This window comes from Cavia porcellus, unplaced genomic scaffold, assembly GCF_034190915.1.
Source record: "Cavia porcellus strain 051 isolate PalLab524CR breed Dunkin Hartley unplaced genomic scaffold, mCavPor4.1 scaffold_25, whole genome shotgun sequence".
NCBI lineage: Eukaryota > Metazoa > Chordata > Mammalia > Rodentia > Caviidae > Cavia > Cavia porcellus.
The window spans coordinates 47,474,680-47,488,287 of record NW_026947508.1 but is presented as its reverse complement, the minus strand read 5'-3'; the positions used below and the strand labels follow the sequence as shown (position 1 = coordinate 47,488,287).

At 34.9% G+C, this 13,608-nt stretch overlaps 1 protein-coding gene across 1 annotated transcript in view; it reads left to right on the top strand.

Moving 5' to 3' along the window:
* LOC134472806 (forkhead box protein J3-like) overlaps positions 1-13,608 on the top strand; it is a 181,477-nt gene that overhangs the window by 17,751 nt on the left and 150,118 nt on the right. Inside the window, exon 3 of the mRNA XM_063235137.1 lies at positions 3,995-4,055. Coding sequence (XP_063091207.1) covers positions 3,995-4,055 — 61 coding nt within the window. The remainder of the gene's footprint in view (positions 1-3,994; positions 4,056-13,608) is intronic.

The following is a 13,608-nucleotide window of genomic DNA, read 5'->3' as shown; positions in this document are numbered from 1 at the left end:
GTTTAATTGCTTTTATTTAAAGGAATTCCACATTCTTCTGTTGAAAGTGGAATATAATGCAGTAACACACGTTGAAGAGTGCAAAATAGTGAGTGACTTAAAATCCGTATTCTGTGTCATTCTGTACAAACTTGTGACATACTGATTTTCAGAGAATGTGAAGAAAATGCTACTAATTGCTGTTGAAACCAAATTTAAACCATATAAATTATGAATGTAATTGAGGAATGTAATGCATGTCTAGTAGGTGCCATAGAGATACAAGTTTGTAACTTGGAGGACATCAGCAGTGAGATTTCCTGATTTGGGGGTGAATATTATTAGCTTTTTAGGAGATTTTGGTGTTGCTGATTAGTAGCCTGTTAAGTTTGATACGGGTTTTTTTAGTCTACAAGTTTGAGATTCAGGACACCATTCAGTAATCTAACTGAAAACTGGAGAAATCTGCAACTAAGGCATGGCGTTACATTAGAATAGGAAATTTAGCTGGAAACTAGAGTTGGTAGTAAAGGGTAATTGACTGAAGGTTCTAAGGATGTTGCAGTTTGGGGGACTTGATATATAATATCATTTTCCCTCTCTGAACTCTTAGCAGACTGAGAAAACAGGAATCAACAAGTAAAGAAACAAGATGCAGGAAACACCTTTTATTAAAAAATATTTTTTAACCAGGTAAAACTTAGCATGCCATACAGTTTTCTATTTTAGAGTGTACAATTCAGTTTTTAGTACATTCACAAAATTGTGTACTCATTACTATTAGAATATTTTCATTAGGTTTCATCGGGGGGGGGTCGTTTGTTTTTGTTTTTTGAGACAGGGTCTTGCTATGTAGTGAACTCACAGCAATCCTGCCTCAGCCTCTCGAGTGCTGGGATTATAGGCGTACACCACTGTACTAGGCTTTCATTAATTCTTAAATCTCTTAGGAGCCAGTCCCCACCAATGACTCCTTGGTGTTCAAGTTTTTTGTTAAGTAAGTTATATCCACCTACCATGCAATTTTTGGAGAGGAGTAAACTACTAGTAGTATTTAGAGAAGTCATATCTCATAAAACTGAGTCCAACAGAAGTTTTCTTCTCTAACAAATGTGAAAATTAAGCTAGAAACCCAAAGGCCGTGCTTAGATGAGAAGGCCATGCCACTTTATCAAGATAGGAAGTACATTAAGTAAAGATGATGAATTCAATTTCAGACAACGCAAATTTGGAATTTCAAGGAAGGGATATTAGATATTTATGTTTGGATAGCAGATTATTCATCCCTGCTGGAGACAAAGATTTTGAGATTCATCTGTATACATGCGATTACAATAGAGGGCCAAGTAAAGCACTCATACAATAAAAACAGAGCAATATCTTTGGTTTTGATTATGCTAACTGGTGTTTCTGCTGTGTATTGCTATGAGTGGCTTGCTTCTTTCTGGGTTTTATGACTGATTGAATTAATGTATTCACATCATTAATTTTATGATCCTATTTGTGGAAGTTTTTTAAAGGCCTAAGTCAAAGAGGATTCCCTAGGGAGAATTTGCATTTGCATGTGTTGAGGTTGAAAAGGAAAACTGCCATCCTGCAGTCACTGTAAACAACTTCTAAGTATGAAGCTTTTAAAATCATAAACATGGGGGAAGGTCAGAATATGGTTGTGAACTATCAGAGGAAACACCACTGCACTGCTGTCTTACCCTTATCTCCTTGTCTACACCTGGTGCCAATGTTAAAAATGTAGTTTTCAGTCTGGTGTGATGGTGTATATTTGTAACCCCAGCCTGAGCCTGGAGCTTCTGACGTTTGAAACTAGCCTGCTTTACATTGCAAATTGCCCATCTCCAAATCCCCTCACCTGTAACCTCTCCTCTTCCAAAGCAGTCTTCCTTGTAATTCTTTTGGGTAAGACCTGAACTTTGCTACTTTTGCTGGACCTCAAGAGGCTTCAAATTAATTGAAAATTGGAATTCATATAGTTTGATAAATGTCCTAACGGTGAAGGAAAGCTAGTTTTAGTACTCTGCATATCCCCCTAATTCCCTGCTTATAGTTAGTTTTTGACTTCTGATGATACCTAATTTTTTGTCAGGTTTTTGATTCATTTGTAAAGATTTGAAAATAGATTATCTAGCATTCTAGTTATTTTAACTGAACATGGTGACCAAGCCATCTATCATGTCATCCTGGCAGAAATAAAATCATGTCTGTCCAGCGTATGCAGGACACTTAGTTGTTGGTAATTTAGTTAGCTTCTGAATTAAGTTATAAACTTAGAACAGAATCCAGTGTTTTTGTTGGCTTACATAATATTTAGAAAATAAAAAATCGATTTTTAAATTAGATTTTGGATTTCTTCTTTTGAAAAACTGAAAGTTCTTACAATAATGGGCTGAGCAGGATTTGGTGACACATGTCTGTAATCCCAGTCTTCTGGATGGCTGAGAAAGGAGGATTATAAGTTTGAGCTTTCTGTCTAGGGAGCTTAATAACTGAGCAAGGTTCTGTTTCAAAAAATCAGGAACTGAGGATGTAGAAAAGTGCAAGACTCTTGAGTTCAGTGCCCAGTACAAACCAAACTTCACCCTGCGCCCCCGCCCAAAAAAAACCTCTCCCACCAACAAAACAATGGGCCTAAAACACTCTTTCTTAGCAGTTGATTAGAGCTGACAGTAGAAGGCGACTCCTTCCTTTCAGACTAAACGTGGTCTCTTTAGTTGTTCAGTCTTACATCACTTGTGCAGTGTATTCACACATATACATCAATACCTGTCCTAACTTACTTCATTTATATTAATGTCTCAGTTATTTTTCTCATTGCTGAGACAAAACACCTGGCACCCTCAAGTTAAAGGAGCAGAGATTTATTTCAACTCACAGTTTGTAGGAGTTTCAGTTCATAGTTGGCTCCACGGCAGATGGGCATGGGAGAAGGGCATCAGAGGAGATGCAGTCCATGGCAAACAGGCAAGAGATTTGCAAGCCGTAGCAGCAAGTTTGCCTGCTTTCTGTTCCTTACTTGTATGTTCCATTTAGGCTACAAGTCTGTTGATTGGTGCCGCCCTTACCCATGGTGGGGTTTCTGTTATCCATCCTTTTAATCCCAGTGTCACACTCTTAATCCACATTCACATACTTTAATCCAGCCACCTTTGAAACTCTCTGTGAGCACATGGGAGTTTGGAGGGGAGGAACATCTAGATGTAAGTCATAATAACAAGAATCTTTGGTGTTTGTGAATCATCCTTTCTCTTACGAAAATATTCAACACTGGCACATCCTTGGGAGAGTAGCACTAATAGACATTTTCATATATGTTCACTTTATTACTTAATTCTAACAGCAAATCTGCAATGGTAAAGCTATAAAAGTGTTATACAGGTGTTCCATTACCAAATTTCAGATAAAGAAACTGAGGTTTGTTGAGGTTATGTGAATTCTTTAAGGTCTCAGCAGTGTTTCAAGTTAGAATTTAAATCTAGAATTCATTCAGACAGAGCTCCTTGTGTTCCAGTGTTAATCTTAACTTTTTTTTTAAACAATGGAACTATTTCTTCAGATGTTTTAGTGAAGTTTAGTAAATAAAACCAATGAAGGTGGCACTGCTTTCATGGAAGAGATACATGAATGGGGGAGCAGTTAATGTTGGAACCAGAGATCTGCATGCCCAATTTGATGAAGGCTTAGGCACCTTTGTGGAATGCTTGGGATTTTCTAAATAATTTGGATACACTAAGCATTATCATTTGTCAGATTATGAAATCTCAGCTCATTTGGATGTCACAGTTGTAGTATGCTTGCTTCTTTTTTTACTCTTCCTGATGTTTCTTCTATAATACCTCTTCCTATTCAGTAGCATTTCTCATTCATGTGAGTTTGAGTTCTGATAATGGTTGTTCTTTTAGTATTCTATTTTGTTTTTCACAGTTTTAATTAGAATTGTAATGTGATTTATAATTTAATTTATTTTGGAGCATCTAATAATTAACTCTTGTTTACTTTTTAGATTCTCTTTGTGGCCAGATGGGTTTGTATGGACAGACTTGTCCATCTGTAACTTCATTAAGGTGAGTGTTCATTTCTTTTTCTCAACACTTAAAAGTAAACTCATTTGACACTGTATTTCAAGGTGAAGTTCATAATAAAACACTGCATCTTGTTTTGTCAAGTAGTGCACTTTGTATAGTGGAGAGATTTTCTGCTTACAGAGATTTTTGTAGTAATGAGATTTGGAAATATTTGTTTCCATTAGTAAGTTTAGTGAACTGAGTGAACTTAGTAAGGTTATGGTTATTTACATGAAATAACATAATTTTACACTTCCTTTGTTGTTTCTTAGCTTTGTATTTGTTTTAACCATAAAATAGTAAATTTTGATTGTTCGTAGCAAATTATTAAAAGAGACTAAAGATACTAATTTTATATTATCCTCTTTTACAATATGTAAAATACGTGAAAAAGTAAAAGTAAGTTATTGTATACATTTCAATGGTTTTAGAATTTTGAAGTCACCAGATCCTTCCTACAGGTTAACTTTTACGTGAAGTTCAATGAATAATGTAGGTAACATACTCTGCTTACTTAGACTTCCATATCTACTTTCATAGTATCTTTTGAGGGATTTTTGTGGTTCCAGTAACAATTTGAAAAATAACCTAAACCTGATTTTTAAGTTGTAACCTTTTGGAGTAGAATATAAAGTGTGATGACAGCATCTGTTAGTTACATGTGGTGTTGCAGTCAGTCCTCTCATTCATTTAGCATATCAAATACCTGGTGCGCTATTTAACACTATCCCCATAATCGTGGAATATACCTACTAGTGGAGAGAAAATTAACAAAACAAGTAGAAATATCTGTTAAGAGAGTGACAGTGATTAGGGCTAAGATAATTAAAATGGAGGACAATGTGAAGTAATGAGGATATGTGTTATTTTAGATAGGGTAGCCAGGGAAAATCACAGAGAAGGTGACAGTTGAACAAAGAACTGAAATAGTGATGGAATGAGCCTTATATTAAGTATGTGGAAGATGACCATTCTACCCGAAGAAATCCAAGAAGTGCCCAGGCAGAAGGTTTCTCTGTGTGTTTAAAAAATATTGAGGTCTATGTGGCTGGAGCAGAGCTGGAAGAGAGTTGGAATTATCCTGTTATGGAAGACATGAGAGGAGAAAAGACAGATACAAAGTTACTAGAGCCATAAGTGTGAAGCTAAGGAATCCTTAGGATTGAGAGAGATTCTAGTTTTCTAGAATACTACAAAAAGAAAATGAACAGTGAAGCTGTTATTTCATTTTTATGTACTTCTTCCTCAGTAGAAAAACTTTGTGCTTTTATGGCATTTCTTTCTATGGGAGTGGAAATAGATGAAAAGATTGCTTTTCTATTTCCCTTGAGTTTTTTTCCCTTCCTCTGTAAATAAGAGACATCTGAATAGCTCTGAAAAGAGCTTTTTTTTTTTTTAATAAAAAGACTCATAATTTCTTTAATCTTCCAAGCTGTTGTAGAACTAATTTGACTCACTGATTTCCTTTTAGTATGATGGAGATAGTCATTTTTCTCTCTCTTTCAATACTGTATTTAAAATTTGGGAATGGTTTCTTCAGGATATTTTGATCTTCCAGTCAATATTTTTCCTTAAATATGTTTTAGTGGTGGGGTTACAATGAAACAGTCATATTAAGGCTGTTCACCAAGTGGATATTAAATATGTAAGTCAAGGTAGGGAGTGGAATGGAAGTGTGTGAAAAAAAACTTTGGACACAATTAAGATAGTAAATGAATTATAGTTGTTCCCCCAGTCATCCTAAATATTTAGAGTAAGTATTGTTTTCTTAGAGATGATATTGGTTCTTTGTTTAATATAGAAATGTATTAGGATTTTGTTGTTGTTTTTTTGTTTTAGTTTTTGGAAATTAGGGTCTCACTGTGTAGCTTAGGCTGGTCTTCAGCCCACTGTGTAGTCTAGGCTGTCCTTGAACTTGTGGTAATCTTCATGTCTTCATCCTTCCAAGTGTTGAAATTATAGGCATGCACTACCACTCCTGACTTTATTAGGATTAAGAATTCTTACTGTATTTTTAGGATTAAAAAGTAATACTTCATAGAAAGTATGGAAATAAGAAGTACCATTTAATATTTTCAATTCACATAATTTTATTTGCTTATTTACTTTTAAAATGTCTTCATTTAACATAATTTTATTCATTTATTTACATTTTTTGAGACAAGGTTTCACTTCGTAGTTCAAGCTAGCCTTGACTACTTTGTCATCCAGATTGACCTTGATCTCATGGCAGTCTTCCTGCCTCATCTTACCAAGTGCTGGGATTATAGATATATGCTACCACCAGCTAACCTTACATTTTAATGAAAGTTACAGTAGCAATGTTATATTCTGTATGAGACAGTTTTGTTTCTTTAGTGTTCTTAGCCTAGGCAAAATCCATACTAGTAATTTAAACAGACATGCTTTATAGAGAGAATGGTTAACTAGATATAAAGTTGTTAACTAAGTAATAGAAAAGATAAAAATAAAACTTGTATGAAGATAAGACACAGTAGGGTACCAGGTACTACCTATCAGATTCAAGGACAAGGAAAAAACTTAGAAAAGAAAGCCCCTTTGAACTGAGAGTTAGACCTACTAGGAGAAACTGCAACAACACTTACGCTGGTGTCTGAGCTTGGATGATGGGACTTGTCAGATTGACAGCCAGATCTCTGTTGGGGGGATGCTAACATGAGTTCAGATTGTGATGGATGTAGTTTCTGTGAAACAGTAGAATCTTAAAAATTTAGCATAATCTATTTGATTCCTGAATTTCAATAAGCTGGATTCAAATCCCAAAGAACTTTTATTTCTGAGCAAAGTTTTAATAAGATCAAAAGCTTACTGAATAGTTTATCTAGACAAGTAAATACGATGTATATATCACATGACTTCTTTCACATAATGTAGCAACAGACTGGTTTTATAATTTGATTTTGTCAAAGCAAAATAATTTGTTTCTTTGGGCCTGTTGAGACCCTGTATTTCTCTCAATTACCTAGCATATTTTAGAGTATTGATTTTATGGTTCACATATATATATAGTTTGAGACACTGGTTTACAGTAGCACTTGAAGTAGTTTCTAATGACAATTACTAATCTTTCTGAAACTGCTTCCCCTTTTTCCATGTTTTTCTTGCCTGTTTTCTTTCTGTTAATGCTTGTCCCTTAAAGACACCTTTTATTCTTGATTTAATTTCTGTTTACGAGTAGTATATACTAGGAAACACATAGGGATATTTTAACATGAGCTTTCCCACAAAAATGTTAGTGGCTCATATACATTTCCTATTTATCTGTTTATTTCCCTCATCTTGATATTGATGACCCTGATGTTTCAAATGATCAGAGAGGTAGATTTATTTTAAGGTCTCTTGCTGCCTTGTTTCCAGTAGCAGGCTTGGTATTGACAAGCGTTCTGGTGTGTAGTCTTAAAACGAGGTAGGTGCAGGTTCAGTTCTGTCTTGAGTGCGTATTAGCCATGTAATCTTGGGCAAATTACTTTTCTGTCTTCATGAGTTTAAACATATACAAAGATGTTGGCATAATTTTTCTTCTCTTCCATTTCCCCTAGTTATAAAACAAGGAAGTTTGTCATTTTTAAAATGAGAGAATGAGACAGAACTTTTGCTATTATCAGCTCAAGAATATGAGCTCTTCTATTTCCTCTTCATCTTAAAATTCTTACATTCTAGAATACCCAAAAGTGTTGAGATTTACCATTGTCCTTTGAACTAAGGAAGTTGCTATCATTTAATACTATATGTTTGTTGTATTTGTAATTCAAAAATTTTTTTAAGGCAATGTCTCGCTTTGTAGCTCAGACTGGACTTAAAATCATATAGTCCAGGCTGGCCTTGAGCTCAAAGTGAGCCTAATGTTTTGACCACCTTTGTGCTGGCATTACAGGAATATGCAAATATGCCTAGTTTAAAATTTTATATTTTTCAGTTTGTTCCACACAGCAGCAGAAGTAGCCTTTGTTTACCATGTAATATATTTTTCATTGTTAAACATTTCTGGATTTTGTAAAATCTTTTTTTTTGGTACCGGGGATCGAACTCATGACCTCAGGCTTGCCAGGCAGGTGCTTATGCCACTGAGCTAAATATCTGCGATTTTGTACAGTCTTATTTATTTGCATGTTTTAAGATGGCATGTTCCATTTAAATGGTGAATAATCTGAAAAGTCTAATTTGACTACTCTAAAACAGTATTTTGGATTTTTGGGGATTATCTTTTGACATTAATTCAAAACACGTAAAATTAGTACTTAGTTAACAGTATCCACATTTTAAGTGTTCACCAGCCACATTTGGCTAATGTTGTCACATTGAACACCACAAACATTTCATTGTTGCAGTAAGTTCTGTTGGACAGTAATGGTATATGGATCCTCTTAATTATAATTTCCTCTTTGAACTGAGAACCCTAATGCTCTGGGGCCTTCATTTCTGAACAGTTATTAAAGGAGTACCATTGCTTTTATAACAGTTGGTGTTGTTTTACTGGTGACTTCGGTAGCTAGTATTTATGTTGTACTTTATTACATATTACTTTACTACAAGAGGCATTATTTCCATTCTCGCCACATACCCTATTTGAGTACTTTACATACGTTAATTAAATTCTGCCAATAACTCTGTGAGGTCAGTACCATTATTTTCCTCCTTTCACAAGTGAGTAAATAGAAGCAAAGTTAAGCACTTCAAGCTGATCAGGGACAGGTCTGGGTTTCATATGTACTGGTAGGTCTTGCTTCAGTGCCCGCAGCACTCTTAACTGTTAAACTCCACTGCCTCTTAGCTATCAATATGTATTGCATTTCAAGGGTTTAAAAAAAGAGAGAGATTTTCCAAAGAGATATGTAATTGGGGATAGTGTAAAATAATAAGCACAAAAGGGAAATACCAATGCAGGAAATTGTGGTGGGAAAGTAATAGAAAACCACTGATTTAATTTTAAAATATATTGTATATGATTGAAAAAATCTTGTTACAAAAAGCAGTAGTTCTTTTGGAAGGAGAGGTGATAGGGAAGTTTAAATTATTATGAATTAATACATGTGAGGAAAATCATTAGAAGTGATAGAGAATAAAAGTACCACTAAATACATGCACGGGGCAGGGGGAGTTAAATATAAAGTCTACTAACAGTGCAATAGCATTAATACTGGAAAATAGAAAAAATATATGTTTGCTTTAGCAAGCTGCTTTAGTCAAGCTTTGCTTGATTACAAATAAAAGAAACCAGTACTGGATTTTCAAGCAAAAAAATTATATATGTATGTTCTTTTGGCAACCCTGGGATATTTTGTAGACCCCAAGGATAGCTGAGTCTTTGAAGAGGAAGATAGATACTGATGAAAAGTTGCTAAGTAGTATACTATTTTTCCTCTGTTAATTTTCTCTGAATCTAATTTATTTCTTTACTGCTACAGAAAGCTTTCTTTGCCTTTCTGGTACATAATCCTCCTGTAGCTCTCAAGTTCATGCATTTTTCATTGAGGATACCAGTCCAAATTGTTTCAGTTCTAATTCTGATTCCCAGTGAAGAAAATAAGGTGAACAGCTTAGATCATGTTCATACCCTTTTACATTGTTGTTACCTTACTCTGGTACATAGATAGTATGGTATAGGTAGGCTCTGGGAATGGAGGCAGCTCTGAGAAAGGACATTGTTATCTAGGTGAAACACTACAGAAAGTGTCTGATACAGCACAGCATTTGTACAGTGTTGAATGAGAAGAATTCGGATTTTAAGAAGATATATTGGGGATTCAGATTCTTTCTGAATAGGCTTATGAGTAGTGAATGGGATACTTGGTTTCCATCTTTATATCAGAACATCCAAAGTATCCTTATAGATGAGGATTTGAAATTGGACTCTAGTCTTAATTTTACTTAAGGTGATAGAGTCATGCACAATATAACAGCATTTCTGTTGACTGTGGACTGCATTAATGAAGGTGTTTCCATAAGATTATGTTGCCTAATAACATCTAGCTATCTTTGGTTGTGTAGGTAAATGCACTACGTGATATTCACCCAACCAAAATTGCCTAATAGTGCATGTCTCAGAACACACACCATTGTTAAGCAATACATTGCTATATATATTGAGTATTGCTTAGTATGATGCAGAATTCTCTTAAAAAAATGGATGCAGTTGAATGCAGTGACATACAGCTGTAATCCCAGCTGTTTGGGAGTTCAAAGCAGGATTGCAAGTTCAAGGTCAGCCTGGGTAACCTAGCAAGACCCTCTATCTCAGAAAATCAAAAGAGGCAGGGTAGAAGGGAGCATGGATGAGGCCCAAGTTCAATCCCTATCACCAAAAGAGAAGATAGTGTAGAATATGTACCATAATTTGATGTCTCTCAGAATGTATACACCTCAGTCATCACCACATCTAGTGTGGCAAATTTATCCATTGTATCCAAAATCTTCCTAAGACTTCATAATTCTACCTTTCCATCCCTCTCTTAGCAAGGTACCTTTTCTGTCCATTATGTTTGTTTTTCTTTTCTTTCTCTCTCTCTCTTTTTTTTTTTTTTTTTTTTTTTTTGCCGTACTGGGTATTGAACTCACAACCTCGTGCTTCCCAGGCAGGCACTTATGCCACTGAGCTAAATCCTCAGCCCAATGTTTGTTTTTCTAGAGTTTTTGTATACATAGAATCATTGTGGGTGTGGGGGGATATGCTGGCTTCTTTTATAAAGTATAATTATTTTATGATTTACCTATGTTGCTGAATGTGTCAGTAGTTCATTTCTTTTTATTCCATTGGGTTTGTCTATGCATTCACCCACTGATGATACGTGAATTGTTTCCAGTTTTGGCTATTACAAATAAGCATGCTATGAACATTTGTGTGCACATCTTTCTATAAATATATGGCTTATTTCAAGTAAATTCCTAGGAGTGAAATCAGTAGATCGTGTAATAGATACAGGTTTACCCTTTTAAGAAATTGCTAACCTCCTTCTAAAATAGTTACAGCAGTGTATTAGAAATTCGTATTCTCATCAACACTTGATATGGTTGGTCATTTTAATTTTAGCCGTTCTAGTAGGTGTATAGTAAAACCTCAATGTGATTTTAATTTACATTGCACTTTTGTTGATTCTTTGCCATTGTATATCTTTTTAAAAAAATTACTTAAAAATAAGTTTATTATAACTAATGAATATAAAATCTGACATGTTTTCAAACATTTTCCAAAAAAGGTAAAACCCTCCCTTGTTATCCCTCCCCACGACATACTGGATATTTAGGACAGGAAAACTGTACAGTCCTAAACATGAAATTCTCATTGATTGGTTGGCATTAAAAGTCTCCATTACATAATATTCTACGTAAAGGTCTATTAAATTAAAAAGTCATTGGGCCAGAGATTTAGCTCAGTGGCGTAAGTGCCTGCCTGCCAAGTGCAAGGTCGTGAGTTCAATCCCCGGGACCAAAAAAAAGTAAATTAAAAAATCATTGAGTCACTTAACATTTGTAGTTTGGTTTCTACTGGCATTATGATACTCATTCAAAATGCTAAGGGACTAAAACAGGTAACACTGCACGTGACAGATACTCAAAGTGCATGGATCTATGAAACCACAAACATTCATAAGAATCCTGGATGTGGAATTAAATACGGAATTAAGAACTAATTCAAGGAAATGCATGTCTATTTTAGCCTTTGGCATTTGGTCTAACATAGTTCTTTTTTTATACAGGCATCACTTTGTTCAGTCTATCAGCCAAAAAAATTTATCTGAGTACATTTTTCATTTAACACAGATTGTCCGCAGTCCTATGAAGTAGTTGGGCTGTTTAATGACATTCTAGTAAATTCTCAGGACTCACGGGAGTCATACATTAAAAATACCATGATACTGGCTCATTTGCCTTCTACTATTGCTAACTCCTTATACACCTGCGAACAGACACATACACAGGAGTCTGTGGAGGAGATCAGCTTTGCAAGGGTTACCAATCACCCTGGGTGGTTTCTGTTTGTAAGGTACACACAAGAAAGGCTGATCACACTTTAAAATATATGAAAACATTTAAAACAAGGCCATTCATTCTTATGTTCTTTAACAACCTAGCTGAAAGCATCTTCCATCTGAAAAGAAGTGATTCATAAAGGTAACTAAAGAACTATGAAAAGTTTTGCACATACAATAGTGGTATGCTTTTTTCTTTTAATTAAGCTTATTTTAAAAACAGAAGAGAAATCAATGCATGCATGAACTGTACCAGAGAGGCACCATCAGTGACTGTCCTGTCATGCCCTAGCGTGCCTGAATGCAGCAGTGTGACAAGAAATCATGAAAATGGTCACTGTCCGCAAGACTGTTGACTGAAGCAAGATGGGAACTGGGAACATTGATAGGAAGGCCTAGTGAACTATGTTTATGAAATTGTTGAAATGACCTGTAATGGATTATATCTTAAAATACTATTAGACAGCAAGTGAATGGTTTCATGTCACAACTGTGAAACCCCTGAGTAAGCAGTTGCAGGTAACAAAGGGTCATAGAGGCAGAGAACGTATTTTTAAGGCATTCAACATACACCTTGTGGGAACAGAGGTGCATCACATGCACTGAATTGTATATATAGACTGTATGACATCATGAGGCATCTGAAGTCAGGCCCTTAAGTCCAAACATATTAGCTCATCTAACGGAACAAAGCATCATATATCTTCTTTATCCAAGTCTTTGTTCATATATTTTTCCTATGTTTAAAAATTAGATTTGTTGTTCTGTTTTTATTTTTTTAGTTTTTTGGGTATAAGTCTTCTTTAAGATGTTTGCTCTGCATTTCACAGATGAGAAGGTTTTCTTAGTTTGTGTTCTTCGTTTTCCTAACAGTGTCATTGAAGAACAGAAGTTTTAAATTTTAATTAATTTTGTTTTACTGGGGTTTTTTTGTGTTACATCTAAGAAATATTTGCCTCACCAAATGTTACAAAGATTTCCTCTTATGACTTCTATAAACTTTATAGCATTAGCTTTTACATTTAGCTCTGGTCCATTTTTCAGGTTTTGTTATGATGTGAGCTAAGGGTCATTTGCTAAAATTTTATTTTAATTGCATCTTTTGTATTCAGATTCCTGTCCCTGTACCTACCCCTTTAAATGTTTGGTTCATTATAAAAATTAAGGTGCTTTTGTGTAACAGACTGAACTTATAATCTAATTTTTTTAACCCAGTCTTGAAATTTCAAGAGATTTAACAGTAGGTGTTAGAATGTGCTTCTGATCTTCTGAGAACAAATGCTGCTTAAGTAATTACACCGTTGTATAATAATAGGAATGTCTACAATAATGAATAATAACATACAGAGACTATATGTGTTAATATTATAGATACTCTATTGTTAAACAGCTATGTGTGCTTATTTAAGACTTCTAGGTAATTGAGATGGGTGTGTGTGTGTGTGTGTGCCTTTTCAGGGTCTGTGTACCTTATGAAGAGGCTGGTGTTATTATTTGTGATCAGGGATCTCATGTGCTGTCTGTGGTTGTTTTATTTTTGTTGTTTTTTAACCCACAGTGTAGAC